The following is a 10,377-nucleotide window of genomic DNA, read 5'->3' as shown; positions in this document are numbered from 1 at the left end:
ATTTTCCCTAAAGCCAGTTCTGCTCCCACCCAACACAAGGATCCAAATAAGCACTACTATCGTTTCACTTTGAGATGTAACCTTTTATACGCTACCATACCTAGGGTCTTTCCTTTTTCTTGACAGCCATAGTAGAACATGCTTGCACTTTAGTTATGCAGCTGCACGATGACAGAACCTGTCTGTTGAAATTCCCAGAGCACTTGCTTCCAAGTTACATACACCCAAGTCAGAAAATAACCCAGCTCTGCATGAGCAAGTCAATGGATCTCAATTTCTTAAAACCTGGATGTCAAATGTAACTTGGAAAATAAAACTTGGTAGATCACACTTTGTTCTTGGAGCCTAGTAGTGGATGGAACACAGCAGCAATACCCCAACGGGGACACAACAAGTTTTAGGCAGAGGGTAGGAAAAAAATGCTTCCTAAAACTTCCTGACACAAAGTGAGCATGCATGCTGTAGCTAAGTATTTGAAAAGCTAAGAATGTAGCTGTGGTTCCTCCCTAGCTAGTCACTGCCCTACTTTTCTTTTTTATCTTTGAAAAGCCAGAGATCAGTTTTAGAATTTCAAAGAGCAGTTTACAGGAGTAGGTGAAAACAGACAGGAAACAGGAAATGCTCTTTGAAATAATAATTATTATATGCCCTTGCAATGAGGACAGATACAGAACACCTAACTTAGCAAACACCACCATGGCTGTTCATCCATTAAATTCCCAATTTTACATGTTTTCTTCTCTAAATTTAATGGAACTTAAGGATGTTCCATCAATTTCAAGGAGTAGAATTCGAATATGGAGCCTACTAAACCTGTCAGTCTTCCATGGGCCATTATCTGTGGAAGGTCACAAGAGAAAGAAAAAAAATTAAATAAAAAGGAAAGAGAGAGAGAGAGACAGAAAGAAAACATTTAATGGGATATTATTCCATAATACTTCTAGAACAGACTTTAAAGTGATGACCATTCCTATATTTAAGAGACAATTAGGCTATTCTTAAAAGATCATTTTACTATTCCTTTTCCTTGAATCCTACACAGTTGGATTCAGGGTAATTACTGCACCTGGTTATAAGTGGGAGGCCACAGGAAATAATCCCAAATATTTTTTTAAACCCTAAATGATTTTATTTAATGTGCAACATATGCAGATTACACACAAGATTCAAGTTTCATCGCTTCTGTTGCGCAATGCAATGATCTATGATTTACGTTCCTACAGGATGAGATCTTCAAACATACCAAAGAATTATCGTCAGGAAGTTCCATCACGGTCTCCAAACAACATTTATAAACACGCACCTTGTTCACTGGAGAAAAAACTTGGATCTCTGTGAAAGTTGAGCCTGTTTCTTAAAAAGATACATAACTGCTGCAGACACGATACAGCCTGCAAGGCTAAATGGTGTTTTCCATCTCTTCCAAAAGCTAACTTTAGCAAAGACAGAAGGCTCTACAAAACAAAAGTGTTAACAGTTCAGTTCAATCTAATTCAACAGTTCAATCCAGTCATCAACCTAGATGTCATTACACCTCCCACAGACTGGCATACTATGGTTAGTTCTGAACTGTACATAAAAAGAAAATGACTTTTGAACAAGTGTTTACAGATCATATTGAATTGTGGTTAAGAACTCTTTGTTCAACGAAGGAACTATTATTAGACCCAAGAGAAGAGCTGCTTTACACCATTTTCAAACAACCCTCTACTGACAACCTATGAGCAGCTATTACGGGAACTGAAATGTAGCACATTTCAGCTAAATGGATGTGCAAAAAAACTCCAAAAACAAAACAAATAAAAAACTCAGCCTTCACTTCATAGCATTGTGTGTTGCCAGTAGTTAAACAGGTAATTACAATAAAATTAAAATGCAAATCTACTCTCAAATGCTCCATATAACAATTTCCTTTTTTAATATGATAGTTTTAGACACCCCTGTATGAAGAAATGCACAGTTGTTAAGCAGGATAATTTACATAAGGTCTAACTTCAGAGAAGTCATTTTACAATCTGATAGGGTTTTAATTGATAGTAGCTCTAACCTGAACAATCTTTGGTCTCTGAAGAAAGATCTCAGCAGGGAAATCTTGCATAATAACATCCTGAAGAAGCTCACATGTACTCCAAATTAAATTGTGGTTACTGCTTCTCAAAGAGCTAAAAGTTAAAGTTGAAATTCAGTAAAAAGGAAGAAAAACACTAGAACATTGCAAGTCTGTATACACAAACCTCCACTCAAATCTGAACTGAAGAATTTCTGCAACTGCACTACTGCCACCCATTCCCAAAGAAGGGTTCTTTCCCACATGAGCTACTTTTGTGGACGAAAAGAGAAACAATGTTACACTAAAATAAATGGCACTGTTGTCACACCAAACCTGAAAATGGGTTTCTGGAGAAGAAATTAATCTGCGACCCCCGGCACACATTGCACTTAAGACATGATTAACCAGCTAATTACCTCTTAAATTGTTACCAAATGACACCTTAATGTAATTAATGAAGGGATAAACAAGGAATAATTCACAAAAGTTATAAGACGCTTTCTGTGTAATAACTTTGTGGCTGGTTCATATCTTGTCATTAAATGAGCATGTAGCCAGGCTGCGACTCCTAGCCACTAAGGGCAAACCAGCAGGGCAGCTAGGAACCCTGTCAGCTGATGGGGCTCTCAGCCACAGGGGCACAAGATACACACCTATAGCTGGGAGACCCATCAGTTAACAGGGCTCCCAGCCACAGGAGCTTGCTACTCGCCAGTACAGGAGCCCAGGACTGTGACTCCAGGCTTCCCCTGCACTGGGAATAAGGTGTGACAGGATCTGATTCTGGATCCCCATCACTCTGCCTGCCATGCATGCAGCTCCAGCCTAGCTCGTTGCCAGCGGCAGGCGCAAACACACCTGGGGTGGACAACAGGGAAGTGGCCAGGGCTGCGCTGCCATAAGAAGGGTTGGGCTCCTCACTTCTTCCCTGCCATCTGCCCTGAGACGTGTGCATCTGCTAGCAGAAAAGAGCTGGACCATGGCTCCGCACACCCCAGTGCAGCTATTTTCAGCCCTGGCCCCCAAGCAGCCATGTGCCACTGACAGCAGCAGACAATGGGCTTTCCCAACAAGGAACTGATAATGAGATGCATTACTTACAATTTACCAGTTCATGTTTAGCCAAGTTACTAACAGGACTTTGATAGACTATGCAAAGTCAGGTAAAAATCTCATTCCCGGCTGTAATAAAGAAATGTTCATACCACAAAACTGACCAACTAACTGTGTTGGCTGACATCACAATTTACACTAAAGACTGAATCACTAGTTTGTCACTCAGACGCAACAGTCTGGGATACAGTTGAGAGAAGACTGGGAAGCTAATACTGTACCTGCTCTGTCAGTCTTTGGCACAGCTTTCATAATTACTAAACTCAAATAAAAAAAATATTCACAGTAGTTGCAGTTGTTGAAGCTCTTTAACTGCTCCGACAGAAACTTTGGATGGCTACAAACCAAAAAACCCCCACGTAACACAAATTAAAATATAAAATCTCCAATCACTGTACCTTTCATTTGACGAAAGAACATGCCTATCTGTTGTGGTCAACATTAGCCAAGGAAACGTGGAAAACTTCAAACACTTTACTGCCTTATTTACTGTTAAAAAAAAATAGTAAAAGCTGAAAGGTGCACAGAACTGCAGTGTATTTTTCTTTATTAGAGTTAATGTTACAGCATCTCCCTCACTGCTGAAAAAAAATCTAATTATAAAATGTGTTTTACACTTATCCATCTGGACAGCTGATAAGACTTTAGCAGAACAAGAGAAATTTAGGGTCCATCCATATTGGAAAACAAGTTTCAGTAGTTCAGGAATAAAAAAAAATATTTTAGTAAAATGGCACAGCATTAGTGAAGCAGTATTTCCTTTGCTTCCAGTCTACACTAATCGAATCACCTACCATCAACCTATAATCTTGCTCTTCTACCAAAGCAAGTACATTCCAATACATTAAAATTCTGAGGAGAAAATACACAAATTATTTTTTTAATTCAGCTGGTGCCATCTTATTAGAATTGTAAAGCTATTTTTAAATTAATTTTTCAGTTAGAGTGTTGCATTCCCAATGAAGGCTAATAACTTGTTAAACAGTGATTTGCTAGTAGAAGTACGAAAAATTCAAGTTTAACTTGTAAAATCTGATTTTTATCTCGACATAATATTGGAGGTAGCATTTAAAAAAAGGTAGACACTGAATTTTTCATTACATTACGGACTTCTTTTCAACATCCTAACCATCCTAGATGGTTAATAGGACAAATGCTCTCAAAGTAAAATTTCTGCCATGCTTCCATATTTAAACCTCTTACCGTCTCGCAGCACTACCAGATGCATAAACAGCATAATGCTCGATCTTATTTCAGTCCCCAAATCCCATTTTCAGAAAAGACTTTGCAATTTTCAATTTAAATTTCTTAATAGAAAATGGCATTTAAGTTGTTTATGAAATGGGATTCAAGGGATTTCCCTCCCCAAGCAAACCATTACAATATTAATTTTTTAATTACTACTGCTCTACATCAAGTGAGGTAATTTAGACTTCCTAGGACACCAGTATTTGTAAACTGTTTGTAGGGAAAAGATGGTCTAATAATGCCATGGGGTAAAAACATATATGAAATTTAAGAATGCCTTGCGGATTACAGACATATTACCTAACATTTCTAAAGCAATGCATACCAGCTGATCTTTTGGCAGGTACTTCCAGCTGTTGCAAACGGCTTCTGTTTTGTTGAAAATACCCAGTGATTTTTTCTTCTTGGGGTAAAACTAAAAAGAGAGAGACCGCATTTTCATTGAGTGCAAATATTGTATTTTTCTGTATTTCCTAAAATACCAAATAATCCAACCCATCTTCACAGTAAAGTTAAAAGCAGTTTGAGAGATCATTGCCTCCGAGTTCTACCAATTTGTATTTTCTAAAAAGTCTATTTCTCTGCTGTTTTGTATTCTGCATATATATTAAAACGGACCACACACGGAGGTAATGGAAGAAAAAAGAAAAACCAAAATTGAAAATAAATATTTCTCCATCTACCCAACTCATATAGCCAAAAATATCTGTTTACTATTGTTGCAAGTACGAGTTTCCACTTAGAATGGTACTTTATGGTTAGTAAATTTAAGTTACCAAATCAGCTCAACAATGGATAAGAAGCATGTAATATTACATTTATGAAATGTACAAAAACTACATAACCATAAAAATCTAGCAAACATGCATTTTATAGACTGAGGACAGGCACAGACATTACACTTTTACTAGTATAAGTGATTGGAAACCAGTCTATACTCATAACAGAAGTTTGGCGCACAAAACTAGTCTGTACCCATAGCAGAATAAATGTTTGGCCCACACAGACTGATTTAAAAATGGTGGAACCCAATTTAAGATTTGCCCTGGCCCCCACCCCGTCCAAAGAGAGAACGTGAGTTCTGTTTGCTACCAATCTAAACTATGCTGCTTACAGAAAACTGTAACTTGGACTGATTCCACCTCAGGCTTTTCGAATGTCTGTATCTAGCCTCAATCAGAGAAGCTTAAGCACATCTACCCTGCTTCTGCCTCACATAATTAACCTCTCTCTCTACCCTAGTAAATGTCATAATTACCGTATTCCTCAAATCCAAGATGACTTCAAATTCAAGACAACAACCCAATAATTATATAAATCACATCTATAAATTTTCCATGAAAAAAATTAAATTACTGGAAAGTCATCTTGAATTCGCTCTCCCCACCATTGTGGTGGGAAAAGCAGCTGGGGAAGAGGAGGCAGCAGGGCGGGTGGGAGGGAGGTCTAGTACCTATAGCTACATTCCAGACTCCAGTGCAGCTGCTTGCAGCTTCCCCACCATTTGTCAAGAGCAGCCAGGCTCTGACTGTTCGCCACAGATCCCAGACTGCTCACAGCAAGCAGCAGAAAGGCTGCACCAGGGTCTGCACACCCTAGCTATTAGGTACTAGTCCCCACTCTTCCCTCCCCTCCACCTCCCACTCTGGGGGTGCCATACCAATTAATTGTTTAACTACTGTAATTACAACAACAGGTTAAATGGATGCTTTTTAAATTGACGTTTACAACCCTAACACATAGCTAGACTCCCAGCCCCTACCTCCGCTAGCTGCCTCCTCTCCTTTTTCCTCCTAGTGCCTGTCTCCCTACCTCTTACTCACCAGTTCCCCTGTCACGTCCCCCTGCTGTCTGCACCCCCAGTGCCAGCCTTCTCCCCCCTTACCCCACCAGGCCAGGGTCTGCCCCCAGTGCATGCCGCCCCTACCTATTCCTGACTCCCATGCCACATGCCCCCTCCATGCCTGTGTCTGACCCCCCACCACCTATCTCCTTTCTAGTACCTACCCAATACTTGCCTTCTGGGGGGCTCTGGCTCCAGCTCCGGGGCAAACACAGCAGCAGCCCTGGCCCCAGCCCAATCAGGTAGAAGTAGCCGCAGCAGCTGCCTGCCCTGTTCCAATACTCAAATCCAAGACAAGGCCTTTTTTCCCCTCCTCTATGTTGATGGGGGGGAAAAAAAAACTTCATTGTGGATTTGAGTAAATACAGTGATATTTTTAGAACCCATTTGGTAGAACTAGACCATTTACTACATTGATGTATCCTTGAAAGAACAGTCACCTACATCATTTACACCAACCGTTTCTATGTTAATAGCTTGATTTTAAACTTTCTCTATAATTAAAAATCTCCTAACTATTTTGAGAAGAGGAAATCATAGCACTAATAACATAAAAAAACCTAGCACAAATCCAACATATACTTTATATTAAAACTAGCACTTATTATAAAACATAGGCATTGTGACATTTAAGGAAAGTTATTTGATTGATTACAGTTTAACAATAAGGAAAAGAAGAAGTTCACTGTATTTTTTAGGACACAATGGGTGCGTCTACACAAGTCACTAACTGCACAGGTGCCTAATAACACTGTGCAGTAGTGTGCCGGGCAAAACCCATGCTAATACGCTACTGCACGAAAAAACACGTGGTGGTGCTACTATGCAGTAGTGTGAGTTACTGCATCTTGATTTAGTACCTCATTATCCAAGTACTGAACTTAATGCATATTTACAATGGCACTTTAATGACTGTGTAGATGTGCCCAGTAGAAATTTTCTAGTTGGGGAAAATAAGAATCTGTCCAAGGTCTAAAAAATTAAATTCTGTAACCTCAGCCTGTGCCCTAATATTGGTTTCTGTATAATTCCAAGAAGCATGCTCTATGCAGAGGGTACTAGGGCCAGAAAGGCTACAAAATGCCAACCATTTTCCTCAATTCCATCAGCAGGAGGGGAGTCCAACTGATTAGAAAGCCTGTTGTCTGAAAGAATTGTGCCCAGAGAATTAACAGCAGGGAGGAGGGAACAAAAAAAAGAGAGAAAGAAGGTAAGTCTACTAAATGAAATTTAAATGGCCAGTGTCTAATGCATGTAACGATAATCACCACAACCAAAGACTGAAGACTTTAGAAGTTTGACAGCAATCAAACTATCACTATCTTTGCTCATGCTTTACATACTTTACTATAGCATAAATTTACCTAAACCTTGACAGAAAATAGGCCAAGCTAAACTAAACAAAAGTATATGATACTCATCCTAGAACAGCATCAGTATTTTACTAAATTAAATGTCACAACAAATCAAAAGCCAATGCTACCACAGTTCAGTAAAAAAGTAACAGACTAGTCAAAATCTACAAGAGGGGCCCAGTCCTTTGACATCCCTCCCCTCACCACACAAGTGCTAGTTTTCTAGCTACATATATTATTCACACTTAAACATCAACAGATGTCAAATGAAAACATGAAATCAAATTGAGATTTTCAACCTAGAAAATCTTTAAAAAAGTAGTGAGTGACTTCACTAAGCTTAGGTTCTCTTTCCATGCACAGCCCCCCTCAGAATGCAACTCACTAAACTTCACTAAAGCATAACTGCCCTTTCTTTCTGATCAAACAGGCTTTCTGCAACCTGGAATCTCTTCCTTTTTTGTTTTAATTGAAGACAAGCAAGTTTCCTGAAGATATAAAATTACCTGGTTGTTCTGCTGAAGGCAAGGGCTGATTTTGATAAGACACCTCTGGATAACTGGAAGGAATTTCTGAAGGAAGTCGAAAGAGTCCATCCAGGATCCCATCAATTACAGCCTGCAGATTTGAATCCACATTAGGACGGAGTTGAGAGAAGAACTCCACTGCACCAATTCCAATCAATTGCTGGATAGCAGATGGATGCTAAATTAGAAACAGGGCTGTCAGTTAACATAAGCCCGAAATGTCTGTACATAAACAAGCTGTCTACTGATCAAAGCACAAGTCTGGGAGAGTCTGAGACCTGTAGTTGCAATTCTGTCATTAATACCTGTGACTGTTCTTCAGAGGCAAGTCTTCTTACCTCCTTTGAGACAAGTATATTAGAAAATGTGTCCCCTTTTCAGCAGCAGTGTAGCCAAAGTGACAAATATCTGCAAGTCAAGAGCAGATATTTTAACCACTGCATTCTCATTGCTCACCATATTTATACCTACTTTCAGCTAAGCAGTAGGAGTCGGTAAACAAGGCACTGGACTTGGAATCAGTTTCCCAGAGTCCTTTTTCCACCTGTCACTAGCTACCAATGTGTTCTCTGGCAAGTCACTTACCTAGCTATGCTTCTACGATCTGGTTAAAAAGCACTGAGTGTCTTGCGTGTGTATGCATGTGCGTGTGTTTCATTTAATTCAAATATTAGAAATGAATATTTAAAAGCAACTAAAATCACTCCAGATTAGAGTACAATTTTGTAATATGATCCAGGTGCCATTTGTTCTTTTTTTGCCAATTTGTACTGTAATAAACATCAATTATTTGCATATTGGCGAAGTGTACAAGCCACAGTATCTTTCAGACCCATTCACAGATTTGAAATATAATTGGATTGTTTCACTGAATGATAATTGTCTCCAACAATAGTGAACGGAAAGCAATAGGTTCCTGCTGGAAGCCCTGAAATAACAGAAGCCCATCAGGTTCAGGGGTGCCACTATCACAGCCCTAACTGCAAATGACCTGGGTTCTCTGCACTTAATGAGAATTGCTTGCATTAACTTTGAGTAAGTGCCTTGCACAATTTCAATCCCCAGACTACAGATTTAAAATACAGTCTAGGACAGGGGTAGGCAACCCCCAGCATGTATGCCAGAGTGGCACGCACACCTCAGGAAAGGGGCCAGCGCTACACCGCCACAACAAAGATCAGACCCCTCGTGGCTCCCCCACCAACCGGCCCAGGCACATCAACATTTTACAAGTTGAGGTTGTGGATGTTTTTGGCATTCTGTCCAAAAACGCTGCTGATCCCTTGTCTAGGATTTTATACCTTCACCAAGTTGCTCAGCAAGTTTAACACCTCCTCTTTCATTGGGACTAGAGGAAAATTGAACCATTCCAGCAGATGGAGGAAGAGCAGTTTTTCTTGAACTAGGTCAGCATACGAAATCAGCTGGTGATCTAATTTGCACAAGATATTCTTCAGGCTTCTCTCTCTGATCTCAGCCAGTGGATGACCTTAAAAACAAACAAAAAACAAGACAAAGGAGCACCCATGGATTAAGCCAGCTGAGAACGGTCCCTCCTACCGTCTCACTCCATTGAATGCTCTTATGGGGCAACTCAGGGCAAAGTTACATGTTGCACTTTGTGAGAGAGACAAATAGATAAAAGACCGTCGGAGACAGAACTATGACATCAGGCTTCAAGACCTGTACCTGCTCTTTTCCCCCAGCAGGAAGTCTGGAGATCAGACCCAGAGGTCCAAGGCACTGTCCAGGCTAGGGCACGTACTGCTTGTTCGTCCTGAGTGGAGACATCTAGTGGTCTCCTTAGTGGGAATCAAGACCATCTGTCAAATTCCACCTGGACGTGCCTCAGTTCCACTGAGCACACCAGACCTTTGACATAGTTTGGTCTAAACAAATAGGCTTACCAGCATTTCTGCTTGGCTTCGGTTCTTTTTGTAACTAAGTGTGTATCAAGTGCCCCCCCACCAAAAGTGGGATATAGTCGTAAGCGCAAATTCCCTCACTAAAGAGTGCTGTCATCCATGAGAAGTGATCAGTGGACCATCTTGGGTCAGGGGTTAGCTGTTCCCATTAAGCCTTTATTGTAACAAGGAGCCTCCCTGCTTCTTCCTAAGCTCCAGAAGAACACAACTTGGGCACGTCACTTAAGACAGGAGCACCCACAGAAGAATGCACCTGACACGGTGCTACCAGCACCTCAAGGCTGGGCCACTTCACGCAAGGTCTAACACTGCCCCC

At 40.4% G+C, this 10,377-nt stretch overlaps 1 protein-coding gene across 2 annotated transcripts in view; it reads right to left on the bottom strand.

The window, feature by feature from the left end:
• Nucleotides 1-10,377, bottom strand: part of RTTN (rotatin) — a 181,680-nt gene that overhangs the window by 170,801 nt on the left and 502 nt on the right. For both annotated transcript variants that reach the window (XM_019524619.1, XM_019524626.1), the window contains exons 2-7: nucleotides 9,438-9,625; nucleotides 8,116-8,314; nucleotides 4,737-4,826; nucleotides 3,562-3,652; nucleotides 2,048-2,162; nucleotides 1,304-1,454 (exon numbers count right to left, since the gene is read on the bottom strand). In XM_019524619.1, the coding sequence (XP_019380164.1) occupies nucleotides 1,304-1,454; nucleotides 2,048-2,162; nucleotides 3,562-3,652; nucleotides 4,737-4,826; nucleotides 8,116-8,314; nucleotides 9,438-9,625 (834 nt within the window). The remainder of the gene's footprint in view (nucleotides 1-1,303; nucleotides 1,455-2,047; nucleotides 2,163-3,561; nucleotides 3,653-4,736; nucleotides 4,827-8,115; nucleotides 8,315-9,437; nucleotides 9,626-10,377) is intronic.

The sequence above is a fragment of the Gavialis gangeticus genome, unplaced genomic scaffold (genome assembly GCF_001723915.1).
Source record: "Gavialis gangeticus isolate Ggan-Ray unplaced genomic scaffold, GavGan_comp1, whole genome shotgun sequence".
Lineage (NCBI taxonomy): Eukaryota > Metazoa > Chordata > Crocodylia > Gavialidae > Gavialis > Gavialis gangeticus.
This window is presented reverse-complemented; position numbering and strand designations above follow the sequence as displayed.